General features: G+C 37.6%; 1 protein-coding gene across 1 annotated transcript; it reads right to left on the minus strand.

The window, feature by feature from the left end:
* Positions 1-3675: 3675 nt before the first annotated feature.
* Positions 3676-25546, minus strand: SULT6B1 (sulfotransferase family 6B member 1). The gene is made up of 7 exons (XM_072644253.1): positions 25189-25546; positions 24802-24914; positions 19255-19344; positions 16950-17076; positions 11280-11374; positions 8584-8740; positions 3676-3962 (listed from the first exon to the last, which is right to left on the minus strand). Exons 1-7 carry the CDS (start codon positions 25385-25387, stop codon positions 3832-3834), a joined length of 912 nt encoding a protein of 303 aa, XP_072500354.1. The 5' UTR covers positions 25388-25546; the 3' UTR covers positions 3676-3831.
* Positions 25547-27340: the final 1794 nt, after the last annotated feature.

Below are 27340 nucleotides of genomic sequence, written 5' to 3' on the forward strand. Positions count from 1 at the left end.
AAAGACATTTCTTAAAGGTTAGATACATTTTTCAAAGGTCAATTCAACCCTGATTTCTTCCATGAAGTCTTCCTTAACTACCTTAACTAGAAATAATCTTTCTTAATTCGTAGAATTCTATGGTATCTATTCGGCACTTGTGTATTACTGTGTATTATAGTTTTTAAAAATGTTATGAATGTTTTGTTTGCTTGTTTTACTTCACAGGCATTTTTGGATTAAGATATCCCCAACCTCTACTAAAAGATTTGACCTTCTCCCTTTCAACATAGAAAAACACTTAAGCAAAACCAACTGAAATGGTGACTGCCTCTGGCAATGTATACAACATTCTTTTTTTTTTTTGAAGTTCACACAATGCATTTACTATATATTTAAAAAGAATAGTATATTGCACGTAGTAGATGTGCAATCTCATGTGTAATCATATTTTTATTTATTTATTTTGTGTTCCACAATCACTTCCATATACCTTAGATTTTTTTCTTTCCCTTCCTCCTCTTCCCTCCCCCCCCAGTTCCTCCCTCCCTTCCTGAGATGGCATACAATTTTATATAGGTTCTATACATACATTCCTATTAAATACATTTTCACCATAGTCATGTTGTATAGAAGAATTAAAATGAATGGGAGAAATCATATAACAAACCAAAATTTAATACAAAATAAAATGATCTGCTACAATCTGCGATTGAATTCCATAGTTCTTTCTCTGGATATGGAAGGCATTTTGCCTTAAAAGACCATTGGGAATTTTTTAAGTCCTTGCATTGCAATGAAGTTCTAAGTCTACCAGAAAAAGTCCTCGCACACTATGGTTATTGCTGTGTACAAAGTTCTCCTGGTTCTGCTCCTTTCACTCAGCATCAGATCATATAAGTCTTTCCACGTCTCTCTGAAGTCTTCTGTACATAATATTCTATCCCCCTTAGTCACCCTCTTCTCTACTAAGAGGAGGAAGGTATAGTTCTGATCTGTTTTCTACCACCAAGGTTGCCTACTGCAGTTCCTCAAAGTCCATCTTCCTTTTAGTGTTCTTTCCATTTACATTATCATAATCCTTGTGTATATTGTTCTTCTAGTTAGGTTTATATGATAGGTTTCTTTTCTATATATGTAAGCTTTATCTCCCCCATCTAGAGGATAGAGATTGTGTTTAATACTTCTTTATATCCCTCACAGTGATTTAGTAAGTGCTGATAAAATATTAACCAATTAACTGATTTGTTGATTGATTTATTGAACACCATAGTTATTTCTATTAATTCAGAAATATTGATCATACTGTTATTTTTCTGAAGTTACATAAAAGTTTCATTTTTAGAAAGAGGAATAATAACCAATAATTATTGAGCAATAAGAATAATGGGTGCATTACAGCGGTGTTTCTATTTCTAAAAATTGTAACTTTAATCAATCAGCTCTATGTAACACTAATTGCTCTGGCTCAATTAGAGGTGCAGGCACGGTTCCAACATAAAACTAAGACAATCAAAGAGAAAACAACTATTTTTTTCCTATAAAACTCCTCAGATTTGGACTTCCATGGGATTCTGGGATCTCACTGGTCCAGTGAAAATTCCATAGCCTAAAAATGGCATAAAGTTGGAATCCATTGCTTTACAAAATATAAATTAGAACAGTTCAAAGGAGGCCAATGAGAATAATACAAACAATCCAATAGAAGAGGTTCATGACAATAACTGACTTTTACATAGTACATTAAGGTCTGCAAAGTGCTTTACAGATATTATTCCATTTGATCCTCACAATAATTCTGTAAGACAAGTATTCCAGGAATTATTATTTCCATTTTACTGAAAAAGACACTGAAGCTGAGAAGTTAAATGATTTTCCAAGGATCACAAAGCTAGTAACTATCTGAGGAGGGTTTATACCTCAGTGTTCTTGAATCTAAGAACAACATTCTATCCATTATGCTATGTCACCTCCATATCAGGATAGAAAGTGGCCAAGAAAAGATCAGATAATATAAGCATCTGTCAGTCCCCTTGACATCACACACACACACACACACACACACACATTCTCTCTCTCATCCTTTCCTTCAGCCTCTGATGAACATGTTTGCCAACCCTGTACCAAGGTTAAGGTTTTGATTCTATTTCTGTTTCCTCATAGAGTTTGCCGCTCAATCACCCAATCTTTCTTTAATTTTCAGTCTTGTTTTTTCTACTGGCTCCTTCCCTACTGCCTACATATGTACCCATGTTTCTCCCACCCTTAAAAATGTTTACTGTCCCCTAAGTATTCATTCTTCTTCCTTCCCCTAAGAGAAAAAAAAAATACTGTACCTTCTTACCTCTACTTTTTCTCCTCCCATTCACTTTTCAACCATTTGCAGTTTGGTTCCTGACCTTACAATTCAACGAAAACTGCAATCTTCAAGGTTACTGATGGTATCCCATGGGTTTTTTCAGTCTTCACTCTTCCTGACATCTCTATAGCATTTGGCATTATTGACTACTTTTTTTTCCTAGGTACTCTTTCCTCCTGAGGGTTTTTAATGACACATTTTTTATGGTTCACCTCCAAACTGATTCTTCTTCACTCAAATATTCTCTTATACTAGATTGTCATTCATTTACTTCTCCCTGCTTATGGATGTACCTCAGGGTACCCTCCTAAACCTCATCCTCTATAACCTCTATTTCATAGATCTCATTGGCACTTATAGATTCAATTGTCATCTCCATGTGGATGATGCCAGCTTTCTTTCTCTCTATATATACCTCTACTGTGTCTCTCCTGTCCTCTAGCCTGCTTGCTGGACATTCTCATCTGCTTACTACATGCTAAGTTTTAGAGACACAAACACAAAATTAAAGACAGCCTCTGCTCTCAAGTTTGTATTCTTGGCGGGGTTAGGGAGGGGAACATAATGCACAAAAAGGAGTGATGGCTAGGAAGGAGCACTCTGGCTCTCAAAGTTACAAGGATGGGAAGTGAGGATATAAAGTATTAGACTGATGTGTCCCACTCAGGAGCAGAGTTGATTTGATCATGGTTCATGGATCTAGAAGTTGAGGGAGGAGTGGGACAGAAGGAGAAAGACCACAGCAAGGAAACTGTTGAAGAAGAGATGACTGTTCCAGATGTACTGACCTACTTGCTGCTCTACATACATTCCATCTCCCATCTTTGTATCTTTTTAAAGACTATCCTTCTTGTGCAGAATAGACTTTTTCTTCAGCTCTGCATCTTAGAATCTTTGGCTTCCTCTAAGACCAATCCACATGCCATCCCCTAGAGGAAACCTTTCCTAATCCCCTAAATCATTTATACTTCCTCCTTCCTTGTGGTATTATTTGTATACTAATTTGTAATATAAGGTCCTTGAGGGCAGGAATTGATTTTTATTAAATAATTTTGGGGTTAGATTGGTAGGATTTGCAAACTGTAAAGTAAAATGTAGGCCTTTCTTACTGATAACAGGAAGAAGTCATCCTGATCATTGTATCAGGTATAACTTCTATTGTAAATGGATACATTAGCACATCGGTATCTTACAAATTTAAAGTGAGTCAATCCTATACAGTCTGACCATTATTGGGTAAAGTGTTAAAAACAAATTTCTGAACTTGCAAAAAATAATGATCAGATTCTAAATTAAAATGATCTCACCAAGGTATTTCATGAAGACAAGCCCAAAACAGCCAGCAGGTTTTTTACCAAATATAGTAGTAATAAAAAGTACATCTGAAATGTCTACTTTCTCAATAACATTTACAAATTTCAATTTGGGTTCATTCTTCATAATTTTAAAAAGAAAAGAAAAAATTTCATCTGATTCAACCAATTTATCTAAAGTTAAGCCTTACAATGTGTATCATACTTCAATTTCACTCCCAGTGAAGTGCCTGCTAAACACTCATTGAATTTTTCATCCATTTTTTGACTCTGAGCTTCACTGAACATATTTTTCCAGTCTCCAACTTCACCTGGAAAACACAAACAATAGGACCAGACGTTAGTCAGTGTATTTCTTCTTACACATAGCAGCCCCTGGATTTTACTATTTGAAGTAAATGCCTTTACTTTGGATATGTGAGAAAAGACACAAACAAGAAAGAGAAATGCCATATACAGTCAATCAGCAGTATTATTTTCTGGGTAAAATCAGTGACATTAATTGCAAGAAAAACCAAAATGACCAGGTGACTTCTCTTTTGTGTCAAAAAAAAAAAATCACTCTAGAGTTTGTTTTTTCTGGAATTTATTCCAAGTTCACAAAAGTCACAGTGCCACTGCAGATGTTCTTTAAGGAATGCAGGGTTTAAGAGGGAAATGGTGGTGTGCTATGCTTTGGCTTTGTCATAGCCAACTTTAATTCCCTGCAGAGAAATTGCCTCCTCTCTCTCTTGGAATCATTTCCCTCTGAGTTGACAATGATAATGATAGTCTTTCTCCTCCTCCTCCCTGACACCTCAAGCACACTTGGTCTCCACCAGTGGAAGGATAACTCCCTAGCTAAACTGGAAAATCATTTGGGGGGGAGGGGGGGGCGGGAAGAAGGGGAAGTGGGGTGGGGAGTCCAAGATTGTTGGGTATGCCATTTATACCCAATGGCAACTCTCATCTCCCACCATATGCCATCTTTGCAAAAGTCCCCCTCCCTAACGTGACTTCCTCAGAGATTTTTGCCACCCCATTTATGCTGGCCCCTCCTCTATGGGCTACTCTCTCCATCTCAACACCTTGCTTCTCTGCAGTGGAATATTCCTTTACTTGGGAGACAAGCTCCAAAACCCCTGGACAGGTTAATAGCCCTGTTGAGGGAGAACTTGTAAAAGTTTCTGCTGATCTTTTGACCTGTACTACCTGTGCAGATACTGTTGAGGTTTAGGGGTGCTGGGGACCCCAAAATAACGACATGCCAGGTCCTGCTTGAATGAATTCCACTCAAGCCTTCTTAAAGTCAAAGAAAAACAAAGTTTATTAAAGATTCACCATATCAGGTTGACTCTTAAGGAGCCTAAACTTTTGTAATGCTTGTATTAACAAACGGGACAGATACTATCTCAGCTACACAGAGTCTGAGCTGGATTGAATCTGAGCACCTTCATGGAAGCAAGATGAAACTTAAATACAGAAATGACTGTAGGAAGGATCTGGGGGTGGTCTGGTAGTCTAGGGTGATGGGAGGAGGGGTTTAGGGAGGGTCTTGAGGAGAAGTTCAAGGATGGGGTGACTGGTCAAGGGTTGGAAACAGCTGGAGGCAATCAGGAGATATCCAACAAAGCAGGGTTTGGGTGAGAAGCAGGTGGGGCAATCCAGAGGTAACAGACAAAGGAAAGCCAGGCTAGGCCAAGGCAACAGATTTTAATATGAAAGGCCTGATTAAATGGGAAGATTCAGGAGGACCTGGCTACAAATTTGAGTATGAAAGGCAAGGTGGGGAGATTCCAGGGGAGTTCGGGGAGGTTCACAGAGTCTGAAGCCCATCATTCCCCGCTCAAACAGATTGGATCCAAATTCTTTTGGGGTAAAGGACGAAGGCCTCAGCTTCTGAAACTGCTTCCTGCTGGCAAGGGGCGTAGAGCTGTCCCTGCCTCAATGGGTTCTGTTCAAAAGGTACATAGCCTGAGCAGTTATCTGGAAGTTGATGGCTTGCACTCTGGAAAAGACAAACCTGGCAAAGAGGTTAGACAAAGACCAGACATAAAATGAGTATAAAGAAAAGACAATTTCCCTGGCATAAAAGACAATTCCTTTGGAGAGAATTAAAGATGACTATGGCAAGGCCAAAACATAGAAGGGCATGTTTGATAGGGGAGTTTTTTTCTGTCAGGTATCCCCTTTCTTTCCAGATTGCTCCACAGGCATATAGAAAAAGGAAAGCATATTTTGAGTAAATAAAAACATCAACTAGCCTAGGGTCAGGTGCTATGGTATGGGTTGACTCCCAAAGCCTGTCCTCTCCTTTCATCAACATACAGAGTGAAAGGTTTTCTAGATTGGGTAGGACTAGTGGTGGGGTGGTGGTCAAATTAGTTTTCAGAGTCTCAAAAGCTTTAACCTGAGTCTGAGTCAGTGGCCTGAGTAGGGTCATAAAGGGGTTTAGCAATAAAACCAAAATTAGGAATCCAGAGTCTACAAAATCCTGCCATGCCTAAAAGCACTCGAACTTGTTTCTTACTGCTTTTGCTCTCAGAGGTACATTCAAAGGCAAAAATAAATTGTGAGTATTTTCCACTAGGCTTTTTTGTGGGAAGGATTGCAGAGTTGCATGGAAATGAACAAGGGACAAGGATTTTATACTTGAGAAATTTTTCAGTTAGAGGTTGTAGTCCTTCCCAGGTCTCAGACTTAATCAGATATTCGCCATGAAGAGGGAACACTTTAGGGTCTGGGAGGCTAACAACTGCTGGAGTAGCAGAATTAGCTCACCCTGGAATTTCAGGATCCCCAAATAATCGGCCTGTCTCTCTCCCACACTTTCAAGCAAACATGGGGAGATCTAGTGAACAGAGGCAAAAGGGAGATGGGAGGTTTAACTAGAGATAATTGACTGCTCAATTTCACCATCAGGTCCCTTTCCAACAATGGGGTAGGGCAGGAGGAGATCGTATGGAAGGAGCATTTAAATAACAGATCATCAACTAGGTTGGCAAGGGGGTATGTCTGGAGACATCCTTTAATATCTTCTTCCATGCCTATGACCCAATGGGTCAATAGGCCGGTAGGGCCAGAGTAACTGGTTAAAGTAGAGAACTTAGCATGTTAAAGTGGGTAACCTTACCTTCAGCCTCATTTTTGCCCAGGGCTTGGTGAGAGAGGTGGACAAAGTGGGAGCACTGCCAGCACCCAGGCTTTCCTGTCATTCCAAGTCTTGAGAAGAGTGGAGGACAGGGTACTGGGGAGTGGCTCCACTACTTTTCCAACCTGAGGGACAGTCCTTCCTTCAATGTCTCTCCTGGTCACATGGGCGTGGTTACACAGGTGTTGGTTCCTGGGGCTTCCTCTGGGCGGGGGCTCCCTGAAGGGGGCACTCCTTGGACCAGTGACCCTCCTTGTGGCATCAAAAGCAGGTTTTCCCACTGCCAAAATAGCCAGCCTTCCTCCAAGGGAGCATCCTGGAGGGGTGCTCCCTGGTCTTTTCCTGGCCATGGTAACAGCCAAGAATTGATCATGCTCCCTGTCTCTGGCCCTTCCCCTGCATTCTCTTTCCTCTGCTGCAAAAAGGCCTCTGTTGTTAAAGACTCCATAGGTCATCTCCAGTAATTGGGCCTGAGATGTTTGGGGTCCCATTGCCAATTTCTGCAATTTCCTTCTAATATCTGGGGCAGACTGATTAATAAAATACATGCTAAGGACTGCTGCCCCTTCTATGGAGTCAGGATCCAAATTTGTATGCTTTTTAATGGCTTCTACTAGCTGGTCTTGAAAAAGGGCAGGGATTTCCTTTTCTCCCTGAGTAATTTCCCTAACTTTTTGAAATTTTCCTTGTTTTTGAAATGCAGTTTTTAGGCCTTCTAACAGGTGCAGTGAAGTTGAGGGTAGATTTGGAATTAGCAAATATGGTCTTGAATGCTGGCTATGCCATTTCCCTATTCATATGACAATAGTCACTTCTTCCCTTGGAAATTGTTTTCTCATCTGAAAATATGAGGGGTTTAAACTAGATAACTTCCAAGTTCTAAATCTGTCAGTCTAAGATATTCTTTGTATACCATTAGTAACTGGAACCATAAACAGAAAGTTTTATTAAGGTCCATTTTTAACTAATGAAATTAATCAATGGCAAAGCCAAAAATAAACCAAGCCTGACTTCTGCTGAGCAGTCCCTTCCTTTGTCTACCATAATTATGCTACTTTTAACTTCCTTTACATAATAATGCATATAGTAAAGGAGCACTTCAAATTCCCTTTAGACACTAGCTAACTCTTTAAAGAAATTTAGCTTTATAGCACCTCTCTTTGTAGTGGCCAAGAACTGGAAATCAAGGGAATACCCATTAATTGGGGAATGGCTGAACAAGTTGTGGTATATGAAAATATGGAATAATATTGTGCTATAAGAAATGACAAACAGGCAGACTTCAGAAAAACCTGAAAAGACTTATATGAACTGATGCTGAGTGAAGTGAGCAGAGCCAAGGGAACATTACACACAGTAAGAGCCACAGTGTGCGAGGACTGTTTTTGATAGACTTAACCCTTCACAGCAATGTAAGGACCTAAAAAACATTTCCAAAGGACTCATGATGCAAAATGCCATCCACATCCAGAGAAAGAACTATGGAGTTGGAATACAGAATGAAGCTACTATTTTCTCCTTTGTTATGCTTTGTTTTGTTTTGTTTTTCTCATGGTTTCTCCCATTCATTTTAAATCTTCTGTGCAACATGACTAATGTGAAAATGTGTTTAATAGGAATGTATGTGTAGAACCCATATTAGATTGCATGTTGTCTTGAAGAGAGAGGAAAGAGGGAGAAGAAAATTTGTAATTTGTGAAAGTGATTGTTGAAAACTAAAAACAAATAAATTAAATAAATTTGGAGGGAAAAAAAGAAAGAAATGTAACAATTCAAAATTCCTGAAACTAATGCAACTTTACCTTTTCGAAAAAGGAATGGCCCGATTGGACCATGTGTTTCCTGAGACTTTGCTTTCATTGCTTGAAAGGAGGTCCGATCTGAAATAGTCTGAATCTGCTCCCCCGTCAGAGAGAATCCAAAGAAGTCGGCCATTTGTTTCACTCCCGCAATTAGATTCTGAAAACAAAATTCTCCAGAGCAACCTTTAACACTTCCTCCTCTTTCATTCTTACAAACTTTTATCTTATTCCATATAGGAGGGTTTATCAAGCTTTTTTGGTCCCCTTGTCCCCTGGCTTTCAGTAAACCTTCTCATACTTCCAATTCAATAGAAAAATAAGTTAACCATGAATATGCACTTAAAAAAAATTAATTAATTCCAATAGGATAATATTGTTATTTGCCAAGCATTCTCCATGCCACTTTGACAAGCTTCTTAGAACCCAGAGGCATGCATGTCCCCAAGCTTGTGAACTCCTGTCATACATGAATTATTTCAGACCTTTTCTTCTCCCTCCTTACAACCTTCTCCTGAACTCCTCAAACACTTAAGGAGGATGACCTTATAACTTCCTATTTCATTGAAAAGATGACATTTAATGCATTAGGTTTAAAGTCAGAGTTACTGAGTTCAAATTCCTACAGCAACGATGTGGATACAAACAGTACCCTAAGGGTCAGTAAAGGTCACTTTCCCAGGCAATCTGAGGGGGTTTGAGGCTCATTCTGTAGCCCATCTTGTAACTTGAGGGTATTCTAATGCCCTTTCCCCTCATCTTGAGATACCATTGAATTGTTTTTGTTCCCCCTATCTTGTGTTCCCTATCATGTCATTCATCTTCCTCATCCTGTGTCATGATAACTTTTCCTTATCTTGCAAGCAACCACCTTCCTCACCTTGTTTGTACTCAATCCCCATCAGAAACCCTAAAAACTACATCATCATCCTACAGGCTGTATAGCTTTCTGTCTATGTAAGTCTAGTTCTTTTCCTGTATCAGGGCCTTTGCTTAGCTCCTTGCTAAATCTCAGGTTCATATGCTTTTGCATCAATAAAGCTCCTATTGAATGAAGAGAAGGTCTAAGTAAATTCTTTCACATCTGAACCAGTTCTCCCAATTCTGACCTCAACAGCAGCATGTATGGCCTGACAAGTCACTTCACTTCACTGTATCTCAGTTTCCTTGTTTGTAAAGTGAGGAGGTTCCCCAGAGGAAATCCAAGTCATAATTAAAAATCCAATATTATAACAAAGTATTCATAGTAGCACTCTTTACCATAGTAAAGAATCAGAAACAAAATTAGTAACCACTGAATGGAAAATAGATTTTAAAAACTACCGTGCATAAATGTAATGGAATATTATTGTGAAGGTTAAAAAAATGTAAATATGAGGAATTAAGACAAACTTTGGAAGATTTTGTGAGAAATTATTATCAATAATCAAAATCTTGGAGAGATTCAGAGTTCTCCCCTTTCTCCCAAAGTCCTGAAGTCTTTTGAAGGATATTACTGATGATGAGATTGCATGAAGTCTCCCCATCTTGAAGGCCCAATTTTACACAGAATTACACAGAATGTAAGGTGGAGAAGTCCATTGTGTTCCTGAGTGGAGATGGATACTTTTGTCCTGATAGCCCAAGGCTGGGAGTGGTCTGAGTACAGAGATAATATAAACTGTGAGTCCCCCTGCCATTGTTGAGGTTTAGGGGTGCTGGGGACCCCAAAACACTGACACGCTGAGTCCTGCCTGAATGAATTCGACTCAAGCCTTCTTAAAGTCAAAGAAAAACAAAGTTTATTAAAGATTTGCCATATTGGGTTGACTCTTAAGGAGCCTAAGCATTTGTAATGCTTATATTCACAAGCAGGTCAGATAGAATCTCAGTTAGACAGAATCTGAGCTGGATTGAATCTGAGCACCTTCATGGAGGTGAGATGGAATTTAAATACAGACATGACTGTGTGTGTGTGGGGAGGGTGTCTGGTAGTCTAGGGTGATAAGATGAGGGGTTTAGGGAGGGTCCAAGGAGGACCTCAATGGGACTGGGGTGACTGGTCAAGGGTTGGAAACAGTTGGAGGCAACCAGGAGATATCAGACAATGGAGGGTTTGGGTGGGAAGCAGGTGGGGCAATCCAGAGGTTAGAGACCACGGAAGACAATGGAAGGCCAGGCTAGGTTAAGGGCAACAGATCTGAGTATGAAAGGTCAAATTAAGTGGGAAGATTCAAGGGGAACCTGTTTGCAAATTTGAGATATTTTGTGAATCAGCATAATGCCTGGCACTTGGCAAGTGCTATATAAATGTTTATTTCCTTCCTTTCCTTTTATTCCACTGCCAGAAAAAGGTTTACATACAGATCTGTCATATATAGATCATATCATTCCTCTGGTTAAAAAAAAAAAAAAAGAAATCTTCCATAACTCTCTGTTGCATACCTTGTAAAATTCTAGTGCCTTTTTCTATCATGTAAGGTACCACTCAACCATTTCAGATTTATTTAATGCTACTTGCCTCCATACTCTCAGTGCTCCAGCCACACTGGACAACTAACTCACTTCACTATATATTTATGTTTTCATGCCTTTGCTAAAGTTGTTTGCTGCTTCAAGTAAAAGCTTTAATCTATGATCCATCCATATGTCTCCAAATGCTTTCCTATGTGAATTAAAATACATTTTATTCCAAAAAATCAATAACCTGGAATTCTCACCTCTCTCAGGTCTTCATATAGTATAAACATAATGTTTTCATCATCAAGGTGTTTGTTCCAATTGACTGCGTAGTCAAAGTAGCTTCCCCAAGAAACTAAAAAAACAGATGAACAACACATTATAAGACATTTCAAAATAAATGAGGTCAACGAAATAGAGGGCTATGTTACAAATTAAATTCAACAAACATTTGCTAAAAATCTACTATGTGCCAAACGTTGTCTTAGGTTGTGGGAATTTATAAACAAAAATGAGATAGTTCCTGCCTTCAAGAATCTTGCATTCAACTAGGGGCAGGAAAGGGGGAAATACAACATATTGACCAAAAAAAGTCACTTAGAGAAGGAATGGCACAGCTAACAGCAGCGGCTCAAGGAAGGTTTCATGAAGGAGGCTACGGTTGAGTTAATACTTAAAAGTTCAGGTTTCTGAGAGATGATGATAAGAAAGGGATACATTCCATACAAAAACCAAAGTTGAAACATCAAGATTGGGGAACAGCTAGTTGTCTAATTGGGCTAGAACACAGAGTGAGTAAAAGGGAATGATAAGAAATAAGGAATAAGGCTTTAATATTTACACATGTAGCCTCACTCAAGTCCTATGTCAGTATCTTATCATAGTACACATGCTTGAAGATTAGGCCATAATATAATCTGACAGATGCTGCCAAATCCAAAAGGTTTAAAGCAGAGAGGTGATATGCTGTAATAGCGGAAAACAGGTCCTGGACACAGGAAGACCTGGGTTCAAGTTTCATCTCTGGAACATACTTGCTATACAATCTTTGTAAAGGCACTTAACTTCTCACTTAAATTCTTTAAGACTACAACCTGAAGAGAAGGTACTCATATCCATTAATAGAATCTCCTCACTAAGATTTTCTAAACCAATGAAAATACAGTTCTGGTCTTGCCACCGCCTGACCCTAAAAAGGCAATTATATGGTCTTGTAGCAGCCATGAAGTTTTGGTCACTAGGTGGTGTCTATTTAACATTATGTACGGTCATAGAGTATTTTAAAATGTAAATTGTTCTGAACTGATGCAAAGTGAAATAAACAGAAACAAGAGAACATTGTACACAGTAACAACAATACTGTAAGATGATCGATTGTGAGCGACTTACCTGTTCTCAGCAATGCAATGATCAAGACAATTCCAAAGACTCATGATAAAAAACGCTATCCACCCCAGAGAAAGAAATGATAGCCCGAATGAAGACTGAAGCACACTATTTTTCACTTTATTCTTTTTTTGGGGGGGGGGGTGTCTGTGTTTTCTTTTACAACATGATTAACATGGAAATATACTTTGCATGGTTGCATACATATAGCCTATATCAAATTGCTTACTATTTCAGGAAAAGGAGAGGAGAGGGAAGGAAAGAGAGAATCTAGAATTCAAGAATTTTTAAAAATGAATGTTAAAAATTATTTTTACATATCATTGGGAAAAATAAAATATTATCCAAAGAAAAAATAATGTAAATTGTTCACATAGGATCATATACTTATAGTTGGAAGGGAGCCTAGAGATCATTTAATTCAGTTCCCTCATTTTACTGAGGCCCAGAGAGGTTAAATGATTTGCCCAGTCATATAAGCAGTAACCGTCAAAACTGGGATTTGAACTCAGGTCCTGTGACTTCAAATTCAATACTTCAATTTCAATTCTCTTTCCACACTACATCATTTTTGTATATCCTAAATATAACTGTATGGATATATCTTTGTTATACAAATTCTACATGTTAATCTCTGCCCAGATGTGATCTAGGGCAAACTATTTTTAAATAGTAAATAGTACAAACTATTTTTCAGAGTTTTAACCATTTTTTCTTGTTGTCCTTTTATGATTCCCATCAATAGCAGGACATTTGAAAAAGGGATGGGGGCACTACAGCATAACATTCAGAAATACTTGATCAATCTGTCCAGAAATAAGGAAACATTTAAGAACACGGAACTAAAGGTAGTAGGAAAAACTTGAGATCCAGACAAGGTTAAGACCCTGACCATGTGACAGAAATCATCTCTAGTTTTTGTTTTGGCCTGGGCTACTTCAGCTAAGTGCACTCTTACCTGCTCAAGTCTAGAACTTAGATTTTTCTCTATATCATGCCCAGTCATTTTAGTCAAACTGCAGACACAGTCTCATCTTCACTAAATGTGTTCCTTTATCACATTTACCCATGTATATGTTCTTTTCTGTCTTATTCCAACTACTAAGGTAGTCTGACTTTGCCTTTGACAGCCAAAGTTCATTCATATGTGCCATTTAGCATATCAATTAATCAATCAATCATTCAACAAGCTTTTATTAAGTGGTTACTATGTGTCAGACACTGTGCCAAAACAAAAAAAAAATCCCTGCCCTCAAGAAGCTTTTATTCTATTAAGAGAAATTATATGAACACATATAAGTAAATACATATGAAATAAAGAATGTCCTAAAAGTCTTGGTGCGGTTTTAAGTTTTTAAGTTTTAAGCTTAAAACTTTATTAAGACTTTTGGGACCTTAAATATAGAAAGTAAATACCATGTAATTTAGGGACTTAGGCGGAGGCATTAGGAACTGAGGGGAACAGAAAAGGTCTTAAGTATGAGATGGTATGAGTAGTATGATACTTTGAAGGACATTCAGGATTCTAAAAGGTAGAAGTGAGGAGAGGATACATTCTTGAAATAGGTGACATTCTGTGCAGTTACAGAGACTGGAGATGGAATGTCATGTGTAAGAAATAGTAAGTGGAGTAATTTGAGGGGAACCATATAGAATGTGAAGAAGAGTAATGGGTAATAGCATTGCAATGGTGGGGCAGCTAGTGGTGTAGTACTGGGCCTGGAGTCAGGAAGCATTTTCCTGAGTTCAAATCTTGCCTCATACACTTACTAAAGACACTTAACCCTGTTTGACTCAGTTCATCATCTGTAAAATGAATTGGAGAAGAAAATGACAAACTACTCCAGAATCTTTTCAAAGAAAACCCCAAATGGGGTTATGAAGAATCAGACATAACTAAACAACAATGAAAAAGTAGTCTGGAAATAGATTGTGAGGGACTCCAAATGCCAAAAGAGAAGTTTTATATCTTCTCTTAGAGGCAACAAGGAGATTTTTGAAAAGAGGAATGTATTAGTCATATACTTTAGGATTATCACATTGGCAGCTGTATGGTGAATGGAATGGAGAGGGGGAGGCTTGCGGCAGAAGAAACAATGTATATTGAGAAATTAAGGAGCCCTTACAATAAGCATCTTTCACTCTTAGTTGCTTTGAATTTTATCATATGATTTATTTCTATCATCATTTCTTTCTTTATCCCTCTCTATTCTCTCTGAGGAGAACAAAATAAATTGCTGGAGTTTTTTCCATCTTGATAACAGAAACTATGTCTGCTTTTCATTTTATCAAAATAAGTTGCAGGAAAAGCAAAGATCACATGATGAAAATTTCAGAACTACTGGTTCAGGTGCCAATAAATATTTTAGAAATATTTTTTAGGTTCTAGTTTATATTGGCACCTCAATTAGACAGATGAAATAAAATTAAAACAATCTAGAATGCAAAAACTTATCTAGGGCCAAATGAGATTTTATCTCCTAGAGCAGCTGTTATGGTCACTATATTCAATACAGTATCTTTCTCTTAGACTTGGCCCATAGGTCTCAAATTCATAAATGGTAGAATGAGAATATAGACGAAATTATCTCGAGTCCCTTCTAGAACCAATATTCAATGATTCTATAATGCCAAGATGTAGGAGAACAGCCAGTGAGGAAAATAGGTTGTCACCAGTGGCAGTACCTCCCCTTCCTCAGGCCATACATATTTCTCTGTAGTTGCTCAAGAGAAAGGACAGGGAGATCTATCACATACTGTAGCAGATGAAATATGACTTTTTGATATGACATAATAGCTCCGAGAAATTACTTCAAATCAGGAAACACAGAATTTCATAATATCACAAAATTTTTGAGTTAAAAGAGACCTTAATGTCTATCTAGTTCAACTCATATACAAAAGGAATCTTCAATATAACATACCAAACATCTGGTCATCCACCCTCTACTTGAAGATCTCCAAGGAAGAAGCCAGAATTAGAATCCCCTCAGTTATTTATTCACTAGTCTCATCATGGATGTGGTTCTGAAAGTCTCAAGTGCTCTTATCTGTAGAATGGAGTAATGGAGTAACACTACGAGCCTCACAGGGTTGTTGTGAAGAAGGTAATTTGCTAAATAAAGTGCTATGCTAAACAGGACATGGGGATGGGGATGAGGATGAGCAGGATGAGGATGAAGAGCCTTAGACAACTCAACTCTATCCTTATCTGCTCATTTTCTGTTGGGATTGGAAGCTCAATTCCGTGTGGACAGTCTCGGGCGGGTAAAGGTGGGAGCTTCTAAATCTTAGAGCTCTCACGAGACCCCCCCAGGAAACGGCAGGGGATCGAGGTGAACCGAGCTATCTCGAGTAATTCCGCCTCTTCCTGTGAGAAACGTGATGGGGGAGAGATCTCCCCGCCCTCGAGATTGTCCCGGATCTGGGCACACCTGGTTACCTAACAGCATGGTATTCAGATGCAAACTATGCGGCTGAAGGTTAAGTAGGATTGAGGAAGCCTGAAAGCTCTCTTAGCATGTGAGGAGCCAAGAGGACAGTAGGCTCTGCTTCTCTTCTTTCCTCTCTCCCCTCCCCCTCTCTCCCCGCTTGTACTTCTACTTCCAATCCCTTAAGATCCTAGCCTCCTTAGGAAATCTCCCCCTCTTCCTCCTAAGGAAGACCCCCCTGCACTTGTAACCTAGACCCTGAAATAAAGCTCAACCCTTGTTCGACTCTGGAACGTCCTTTCTCTCATATGAGCATCCGGTTTTGGCCAACCAAAGACCTCGGAGGTGAGGTAAGAAGACTCGGGTAGCCCACACAGGCCTCTAGGCCTGGCGATTTTCTAGTAAATCTGCCTAAATAATGTGTCTTTGTAAAAGTTCTTCCACAAGCAGATACTTACATTTGCCTCACATAAACTTTGCTTACATTTGTATCTTTTTATATATTCTTTTACTTCAATACAATGTCAGTTCCTAAAAGGCAGGTATTGTTTCATTTTTGCCTTTGCATACCTACCCATAGCACACTATCTGGCACATAGTAAACACTTAAAGATACTTGTTGACTGATTCAACATGTTACCAAAGGCAATCATGAATCTTAATAACTTGATATTTTAAAATCCAGAGACAACAGTACAACAAGCAACATAAAAGAACTGCTGGACCTTCGCCAGTCATCTTGACTTATGTCTTACCATTGTACTCTGGGGGAGACAGTGAGGCTGATGACTTTGTGCAGCTCTGCCTCACTTAAATGCAATTCACTTGCAAGTCAAGACAACACCCTCCTGATGTCATTGGTCCTCTTTGAGAAGGAGGAACAAACAACAACACTAAAAGAACTGATCTTGAATAATCTACCTAACTTCTTAGGTAGAGTATTAACTTCTTAATAACTTAGTTTCCTTATTTGTAAAATGGCTTCAGAGGTGTTCTACAGTATTAAAATGACATGATTCTTTGATACTGTTCTATTTATTTGAGCACAGATCCCATTAAAAGTATTTTTTTCATAATTATCTGAAATGACAATGTTTCTTTAAGCAACCATACCTTGTCCTTTCATGAAATAGCTGAAGAAATCATCCCAAGAGCCATAGCTTGGAATATCTGGGACATCATTGTGGAAATGAAAGAAAGATGTTGCTGTATCTTTTGGATTTCTAAACATCACCAATATCTACAAAAAAAAAAAAAAAGAGTTCAGTCTACTGGAGGTTTATGTTTATGCAATTAACAAAAAAGCTAATGTAAATTTCATTTTATACATTGACATTTGATTAACAAGTAGAAAAAATACCTCTTGCTGTGGAGATAACAGCAGTATGGTTTAATGGAGCATACACTGACTCTGTAGCAGAGGACTTGGGTCCAAGTCCTGTCTCTAATGCTTATGGACCTTGGACAGATCACTTCAACCTACTGAGTCTCAATTTCCTCAACCGTAAAATGAGGATGATAATTGCACCTACTTCTAGTGGCTATTGTAAAGATCAAATGAGATGATATTTATAAAGTACTTAGTACATAGGTGCTTAATAAATGTCTGCTTCCTTATTGTGCTTTTTGCTGTCTTCTATAAGGTAGTGTACTACGGTTGAAAGAGCCCTGGAAACTGAAGTTAGAATACCTGGATTTAAGTCCTTGCTCCATTATTTACTAACTATAAGTGGTTTTGAGCAAGTCATTCAATTTCTATGACTATAATAATGTATATAAAAGCACCTTGTAAACTGAAAAGCTCTATTCACATAGAAGACATCACTATCCTTATCTTAGATTTTTCTCTAAGGAATGAAAAGTCAAAGAGATAGAATAAAGGGAAAGATGGTGAAAGGGGAGGTTGAAATTCTAGTTAATTATTCCTATTATTTATTAATAATCAATCTTTCATTAGGTCATATGCTCCATATAAGTAGGAACTCCATTTTATTTATTTGTATTTTCCCTGAGTACCTTGGGGTAGGGGGAGACTTGGAAGTGGAAAGAACCTTCAATCTTGCCAACTCTGCAGTTCCACCTCACACCCATCATACTGACAAAGTTGAGAAAAAAAATGAAAATAACAAATGCTGGCAAGTACAGTAATATACTGTTGGTAGGGCTCTGAAATGGTCCAGTCATTCTGGAAAGTAATTTGGAACTCTACCCAAAAAGTTACTAAACAGTGCTTATCTGGTAACCCAATAATACCACTGCTAGACCTGTATACCCAAACAGATCAAAGGAAGAGGAAACAACATCTGCACTGACACCTCCTCCCCGCAGCTCTTTTTGTGGTGGCAAAGAAATAGGAGTCCATCACTTTGGGAATGACTGAACAAATTATGATATGTGAATGTCATGGAATACTGTTATGATGTATGAAATTATGAAGGGAATAATTTCACAGAAACCTGGAAGCAGAACCAGGGGAGCAACTTATACAATAACAATATTCTAAAGGCAAACACCTTTGAAAGATTTAAGATCTCTGATCAATTCAATAACCATATTGAGATTTAGGCAAAACCAAGGTTTATTATCTATGTTTCAGCACAGATTTGGGGTTTCTCAATCATCTCTGAACAAGGAACAGAAATTTCCTAAAGCTTATGTAGTTTCTAATTACATCAAAGAGATGAAGGAAAAGAATACAATGTTTGAATTTATAGACACCAAAAAGGAGACAGGAATCCATAATTGGACTAGAGGAAAAATTAAGATTTATCTTATGCAAATATACTTGTGAGATTTACATTTCAAGGATAGGCTTATGAGATATACATGGCAAAGATACACTTGGAAAGTTTTTAATGGGTTAAAAGGAAGAAGTGTTATAACCAAAAGATAATTCAAGAATAGAAATTATGTCAGAGCTGGTTGAGGATTTATTAATAAACATAGAGAAAGGGGTGGTCTAGGTTTTACAACCATCTGATGGTTTAAAATCTTATCTTTGTTAAATAATAACGGGGAATCTCAGTTGGTTTAACACACCTTAAAGAAAGCCCCAGCTTTGCTATGTGACTTTCTTCACAATGAAAGGTAGCTATATTGAACCCAAATAATAATGGAGTAAAGGAATCAGAAATTGTTACAACATGATCAAATATGGTCTCTTTGGGATATTTTACTTTATCATAAACAAGTGTGATAGGGAAGGATTCATCCTGGAATAAGGTAAGGGGAATTCCTGTGACATGAAGACCGAAAGTATTAGCAAAATATATTTTAAAACAAAAGAAAAACTGAGACCAATCCCATTAGGTATTTCCAATTAGGTATTTATTTCAATAAAACTTTGTGATGAAAAAATGAACTAAGGGCACTGTGAGCATTTCAGTGGCAGTGGAAAGGGTGTCCTGTGGAAACTCACCTTGACTTTGTTGGTGAAGATGGACTTTGGCAGCTTGTCATAATGAAGATGAGTTGCCAAAATCCTTGGTGATGGGAATAGTTTCATCCTCTAAAAATAAAAAACAAGTGAAGGAAGATTGTTATATGTTCAAGGTTGGGACTATTCATTCTTCAGTCTGGGGTAGGAAGACAACCCTAAATACTTCTTTAGGAAACTCATCTCTTGTCCTCTCCCCTCTCCTCCCTAACCTTTTCTTCCATTGTTAGACTGGATGTTCTATTACCCATCCATAGTTTGACTAGAACTTCAGTATCTTCATCATTCATTAGTGAACAAGGGCTGCTCAGGTCCCAGCATTAGTTATATATTCAGTCTTTCATTCTTCACTAAGTCTCTCTGCCTGTCTCATGCTGTTTTTCCTTATAGTCTCTCAGGCTGCTTATCTCTTTTTACCTGCTACTTCTTCTGTCATCCTGTGCCTTCAAAACCATTCTACACCCCTGCTTTATTAGGATGGGAAGAAGCTAAAGGGATTTCCTTTCTGAAATTTTTTTTTGGTTTGAATCAAAATTTCTAGGTATGAAACAACATATCAGCAATAATTGTTTATTTATCATCTACTATGTGCTAGGCACTGATTTAGATGCTTAGGATATAAAAACAAAGAATGAAACAATCTCTGTTCTTAAGGACCTTAGCATTCTATTTCTGGAGACAACTATGCCATTGCTAATAGCACATTAGACTTTTTTGCTTATGATAAATTTCTTTTCATATAAATGTAAAGGAGGTCTGACCCCAAGCTTCTTCAGAGAATGCAGAACATGCTCTGCTTACAGCTGACTCAAATGGAAGAGGCTGGCGAACCTGCTTCCAGAAAGGCATGAAGATAGGTAATGAAAGGCCTTGTTCCATGATTTGGAACAAGCACAAGCATTATGTAATTGGTTTAGGTCTACTAACCATGTGGATAAGGGATAAATTATTGATTGGCTGCTGAATTGAAATTGGGGGTCATTTGAAATGTGCTAACCAGCAAAACCTGGTTAGTAAGGCTATTTTTCCTGTCTAGATGCTGTTCAGGAAAGAGATACATGCTATAAGCCTTTAGATGAGGAGATGCCTTTGGGACCAATACATGGTCCATGAACACAAGACACTCTTCTTTTCCTCTTTGCCTTTTTTCTTTCCTACTTTAGGTGAAGGAATATTGGAAATGACTACAATATCCTTGTGAGCTTCAAAAGCTTGGAATAGTGAATGCCAAAAATCTTGCAGTCTATGCCTGGATTTGCCAGAAGCCAGATACTAAGGAGCAAAGATCTGTTTGACTAGTCATAGCACTAAGAGATCGAAGAAGAAGGTACAGTAATTGATTCATTGTCTATGCTGAATTTGGAAGTGAACTTGGTGGGATAAATGCTACATAGAAAATGTATTAATTTTGATCCTACTCTCCCTAGGAGCAGAAATAGTATAGAGAAAACTGTGCCCCAAGTGTTGGGAGGAAATGCCTTGCAACTTCTGCTCTTGTTATATATAACTAAATATTCAGTCGTGTCAAGAGTTGGACCCCATGACCCCATTTAGGATTTTCTTGGCAAAGATACTGGAGTAGTTTGCCATTTTTTTCTCCAGTGCATTTTACAGATAAGGAAACAGAGACAACCAGGATTAAATGAATTGCCCAAGGTCACACAGCTAGTGTCTGAGGTCAGATTTGAACTCAGGGAAATGAATCTTTACTTCAGGCCTAGCACTCTATCTACTGTGCCACCTAGCTGCTGTATGAAGTAAATATACCTTTGCAAAAGCTATTACACTAATTGTGGAGAACACACTGGTTTGGGGGAAGGGGGAGGAGTAGGACTAAAACCATAGCATTACAGCAACAAAAAAAGGCCAGTTAAAATGTAAGTTGAATAATATCTACCAAGAGGTATCATTTAGCCAAAGTAAAAAGACCCTTTGTTCCTAATAGCCATGAATATCTGTTTTAAAAAAAAATGGCAGGGGGGGAGGAAAAGAGGAACCTATCCATTGGTCACCATGAATAATGTAGACAGTGAAAGAGAATACAGGTAAAAAATAATGAAGACATAAATATACATTTGAGTTTGCACAGGCACAACAAAAGTTATAGTCTTGGTTAGTTTGGACCTAGATTTTTGCTCCTGCCAGTGCACTGAATACAATATTTGTGGATATAAACGAGGGGAGAATTATAAGGCTAAATTTGAAATGTTTCTTAAAATGAGGTTTATTTGACACTCTTGGGTAGTTACAATTTTGAAATAGGAAAGTAATTCTAAAATTTGGAAGTGCCCTGGAATTTCAGTCTTGGAAACAACAGTTTGAGGAGTAGAAGAAAAAGTTTCCAGTATAATACAATCTTGAAATGGGGAAAAGCTGAAGAAGCCATTTTCTGGGAACTTGAATGACTGAGGAGACAAAATAATGTAGAAAAAAAGAATGCAAAAAAATCATCTCTGGCTCCTATACAATAACTATGTGGCAAATCACAGCAATGGAACCTCAGTTTCCTCCTCTATAAAATGGGGATGATAATACATGTATGCATCTTCCTCACAGGATTACTTTGGGATTCAAATGAGATATTATATATGTGTGTATCTTTATATATTTTAAAGAGCTATATGCATATTAGTTTATTATAATAGAATCATAGGTGTAGAGTTGGAAGGGATCTTAGAGGCCATCTAGTCCAATTCCATCATTTTACAGAGGAAGAAATGGAAGTCCAGAGAAACTGTGACTGCCTAAAGTCATTTAGGTAATGCAATGGATAAAACATGGAGCCTGGTGTCAACCATGGACCGTGAGTTCAAGTCCAGCCTTAGACACTCACTAGCTATATAACCCTGGGCAAGTCACTTAGTCTTTGTCTACTTCAGTTTTCTCAATTGTTTGGCCCTGGACAAGTCATTTAAGCTATGCCTACTTCAATTTCCTCAGCTGTAAAATGGAGATAATAATAGCAACTATCTTCCAAGGTTATTTTAAAGAACAAATGAGATAATTTTTGTAAAGCTCTTAGTAGAGTGCCTGGAGCATACTAGACACGATAATTGGGAATGCTTGGACATTATCACATTCTCAGTCCTTACATAATTTAGCTATTGGGTCAATAGGAATGCAAACTATCAGATCACTAAATATATATGTTTTGGTCATCATTATCACTGGTGTCTTTCACTCCTAATTCCCTTTCTCCTTAAAACAGAAAAAATTCTTCTCTGTAACAAGTAAACATAGTCAAGCAAAATAAATCCACATAGTGACCATATTTCAGAACATATGTCTCATTCTATCCCTCTAATTTATTACTTTTCTCTGAAAATGTTGGAATCATGCTTTATTATCAGTTTTTGGAAGTCACTGATTTGATCATAAATCAAATTATTAAATGCCCACTATGTACTAAGCACAGTGCTAGGTGCTAGGGATACAAATACAAAGGATGAAACAATTCTTACTTAATTTAAAAGGAGCTTCCAAGCATTCCCAATTAAAAGACCAGAAATGAGTAAAAATTTTGAAATATAAACATAGGAACCATGAGAAATATAAAGCTGTAAGTATGAGTAAGCAAAGAGGTGAGATTAAACCTGGAAAAAGTATTTAAATTGTAATAGGAAAAGATGATACAAATTTCTGCTGGGAACCTTCATGTCATCAGGGGTCACAGAGGGAATTAATTATGATGGAGAGTCTGGAGATGGTTTTGTGATATTTTGATGATCTTAAGAGAAAAAAGGAAGAGTGGGAAGGAATACATGGGGGGGAAGTAGGATGATGGAATTAGATAATCAGGATACATATAGAAAACTATACAAATAAAGAGGAAGGGATGGGGGGAGTTGGCAACACTTGAACCTCACTTTTATGTCAACTGATCAAAGAAGTGTAGAATACACATAGAGAAAATTGACTGCAGAAACACATTTAACTCAACAGGGAAATTTTTATTAAACTGCTTAAAGAGGCAGCCTTTCCCCAGGGATAACATCCCAATTCCTTTGAACCTAAAGATTATTCTTTCCTTCCATCTATGGAGCCCAATTCTTGGCACTGCCACTGTTAGCTCCCAAAAGTTACAATTCTGATGGCTCATTTGCTCCAGACATGGAGTCATAATTTCTTAAATAACCTGGTTATTGCTTCAATGTAAAGATCACTTTGTTAGCCTCTTATCCCTTTATATATGTTGTTGTTCATGGTCATAGAAGACAGAACACTGTTGACATCCAGTGCAATTTTATTCATCCTTATCACCTCCTCTTTACCAGTAATTTGGATTCCACCTAACCTCTCAGCTTTGATGGGTCAGCTTTTGCCTTATCTTGTTGGGGCACAGGACTTCAGCTCTCTTTCTCTACAATGCTCTCTTTTCCAAGCTCCTCTTTATGTCTTCTTCCCCCATCAGAGTACAAATTTCTTGAAAGCAGGGGCTGTCATATTATTTTGTATTTGTATTCCCAATGCTTGGCCCAATGCCTTGCAGATAGTAAGTGCTTAACAAATGTTTTTTCTATCTGTCTAACCAAGGGTAGACTGGAACAGACCTTGAGGGAAAAAAAAAACCAGAGGTGCAGCACTTATACACCTGTCCCAAACTGTATATGCTCCAGAAGACTTTGAATTTACCTGCTCCTACGCATCCTCAAAATAAGCCTTGCTTCATGATGATTCTTATAAAGTCACTTGCTCCACCTCCTACTTTGAATATGAAGATTGATCAGCTACTCTGGCTACCACTATGATCCAAATTACCCTTTTACTACCAGCAACACCTTGAGTAAGTCACTTGACTTCTTTTAGAATAAGTTTTCTCATCTTTCAAATGAGGAATTTGGACTGAATGATCTCTCCGGCTTGACGTACTTTGAAACTCATGAAAATCTTAGTGAAACAGTTACATAATTCTGGGAAAATTCCTTAAGACCAATCTACCCCAGATCTTTAATGTATCTTAATCTTTAATGTCTCCTCACCAAGGAAATCTCTTATATCAAATTTGATTTCCCAGATAGCAAGTTTCTGGATTAAAAGAGTGCCGTGTCAAATAGAGTTGGAACCAGAATATGGACAGAATAGCCCTCTATTAAATAAAATATTTTTAAAACATGCAAATTTACTGAGTAGCCTTCTGCATCCCATAAAGTGTCTGTAATTTACAAATTAATCATGAGATTTATTTGGTTTACCTACAAACCAACCTGATGCTGGAGTAGGATCACAAAGGGAAGAGAAGCACCACATCTTTCCTAAGAAATAATAACATTTTGATTATATCAAATGCAACTTCTTATTAAGGAATGCTTTAGGACCACTGGTATAAAACGACAATGATGAGTGTGGACTTTAGAGCTGCATTCTGTACTACTCATGGCTCTTTTCTGAGCTTTAGTCCCTTTAAACCATGGTCATTATTAATATTTATCTTTCCAATTTTGATGCTCTTACTTATTGAACTTATCAAACTGATGGAAAGATCCTTTTCCCATGTAAAATCTTCTATAATTTCCAAGCTAAGATACTAACCTGATATTTTTCTGGGTCTCCACATTCAAGAACTGGAAATTCTGGATGTTCATACTTTTGAGGGGAGGTGGCACATATCAATTCGCTAAAGATCTGGAGAAGCCAGTTTGATCCTGTATCACAGTAGGCAAAAGAAAATTAGTTGGATACACATAGGGGGAAATGCCCAACATATAGTTTTTAAGTAAAAATCACCTTACTGAAAATTATTCTTCTTAATAGAAATAAAATAGTAGTATATTTCCTTCTGACAAATATCCCACTTGTACACTGACACAGAATTACAAATGACAGTGTTAGCTATCTTGTTCTACAAAGCATTATTTAATGTATCAAAATTTACAGAATGGGTTTTTGGGAGGGCTGTATCAAATAAGTTATATTTACCGCACTTGGGATAGGATGCCAGCACTATGTCATCTCTTCTAGCTTCAAAGTGGTCCAGTGCTTGAAAAGTTTCTGCAGTACATATGGTGATTGGGTAAGTGATTCCTTGATAAGAGAAAAGAAGGCGAGAAAGGGCAGTTTCTCTAGATTTTTCCAAAGCTTCATCAATGTATTCAATAAATTTGGAGTTCTGGGCCATGTTAGCTTCCTGATGTGAAACTGCCCTGCTGTTACTCAGCAGAAGTGGTAGCTTTTAACTAAACTCTTAGTGGGTGGAGTAAAGGAAAATCCTAAGGCTTCTCCTGTACTCATTCTTTCATCTCTTCCTGCCCATCCTCCTATGAGAAAAAAGAAGAAAAAAAGCAAAATACAGGTGTTTGAAAAAGACCAAGGAAATAATTGAAAACTAATCCATTCTAAAGACCAGAATCCATTACTCAGGGGTAAATCTGTCATTAAGCCACACTGGGCCCCAGAAAGGAAATGAAAAGATGCCTCTCCTTCCCCACTTTGCAGAAAAAGAGACTATGGATGTGGAATATTGCATAGAGTGTCAGAATTGATATATTCATTCATTTTGTTCAATTGTTTTTCTTTCTTTCTTGTTTTTTTACTCTTTTTATAGTAATGACTTACTGGAAACAGGAGGAGATATTTCAGAATGAAGATCCTTGGCACTATTATATAGTTCGACATTAAAAAATGGATATAGGACTTTATCAATAGAAATGACACTAAAAAAGATGTACAATCCTCTTTCACACTATATCTTAAAAACGTTATCTCCTCCTATTAGAATGTGAACTCCTTGATAATAGGGTCTGTCTTGCTTTTCTCTTTTTTGAATCTCCAGTACTTAGTACTTTATACATAAAAATGCTTAATAAATTATTTTTAATTAATTCATTCAGTAAAAACAAGAGATATCTATTTTTAAAAATATAATTTCCCCTTCCAAGTTAAAGATGATAAGTTACCACTGCTAGTAGCAATGATAAAATATTTGTTGAATTAATTTTCATTTTTATATTAAAAGGTTCATTTATCAAATGAATGATTGAGTCTACCCAAGGCATCAAACAGGTCCTACAAGAACTATTTATCTCTGAACATATGGATAACCTTATTAGATATTAAGTTTTTTGTATACTTATCCCCCTGGATCAAGAAACGTATTTTAATCAAATCTGGGCAAAATTCTTACTCTTTGTTATCCATGTTTTAGAGATGAGTGATTATATTTTATTTTGGGATCTCTTTCTTGAAGTGATCAATGGGTTTTATAAATGCCTATTTTGTCCTCTGGTTCCAGGACATCAAGACAGTTCTCCTTGATAATTTCTTGAAAGATGCTGTTGAGGTCCTCCTTTTGATTATGGCTTTCAGATAGTCCAATGATTCTGATATTGTCTCTCCAGGGTCTATTTTCCAGGTCAGTTGTTTCTCCCATGAGGGAGAAACATTACATTTTCTTCCATTTTTTTCATACTTTTGAATTTGTTTGATTGATTCTTGATGTCTCATAGAGTCGTTAGTCTCCACTTGCCCAATTCTAACTTTTAAGGTGTTGTTTTCCTCAATAAGCTTTTGTACTTCTTTTCCATGTGGCCAAATGTACTCTTTAAGAAGTTGTTTTCTTCAGTGGATTTTTGTATCTCCTTTTCCATTTGGCCAGTTCTACTTTTTAAGCAGTTTTCCAAGCTATTGACTCTTTTTTTCATAATTCTCTTACATCACTTATTTCCCATTTTTTCTTCTACTTTTCTTATATGATTTTTAAGCTCTTTTTGAGTTCTTACATGAATTCTTTCTGGACTTGAAACCATGTCCTGTTTTTCTTTGGAGTTTTGCCCATAGGTGTTATGATATTAACAAATTCTTCTGAGTTTCTATCTTGGTCTTCCCTGTCACCATAATAACTTTCTGTGGTCAGATTCCTTTTTTGGGGGTTGGGGGGAGCTTTTTCCTTTCTTTTAAATTTGAGCTCTGCATCCAGAGTGGAAGGGGCACCGTCTTAGGCTTCTTGTGCCAATGGCTGTAGGCCCTGGCTACTAACCTGGTGTTTTGCTGATTTTGTCTTGGGGCCTCTGGGGACCCTTGTGTCTAGTGCTGGGCTGAGGGAGTGGTGTGGTGGGTAGCTGGTGATGAAGAG

Source organism: Notamacropus eugenii, chromosome 1 (genome assembly GCF_028372415.1).
Source record: "Notamacropus eugenii isolate mMacEug1 chromosome 1, mMacEug1.pri_v2, whole genome shotgun sequence".
NCBI lineage: Eukaryota > Metazoa > Chordata > Mammalia > Diprotodontia > Macropodidae > Notamacropus > Notamacropus eugenii.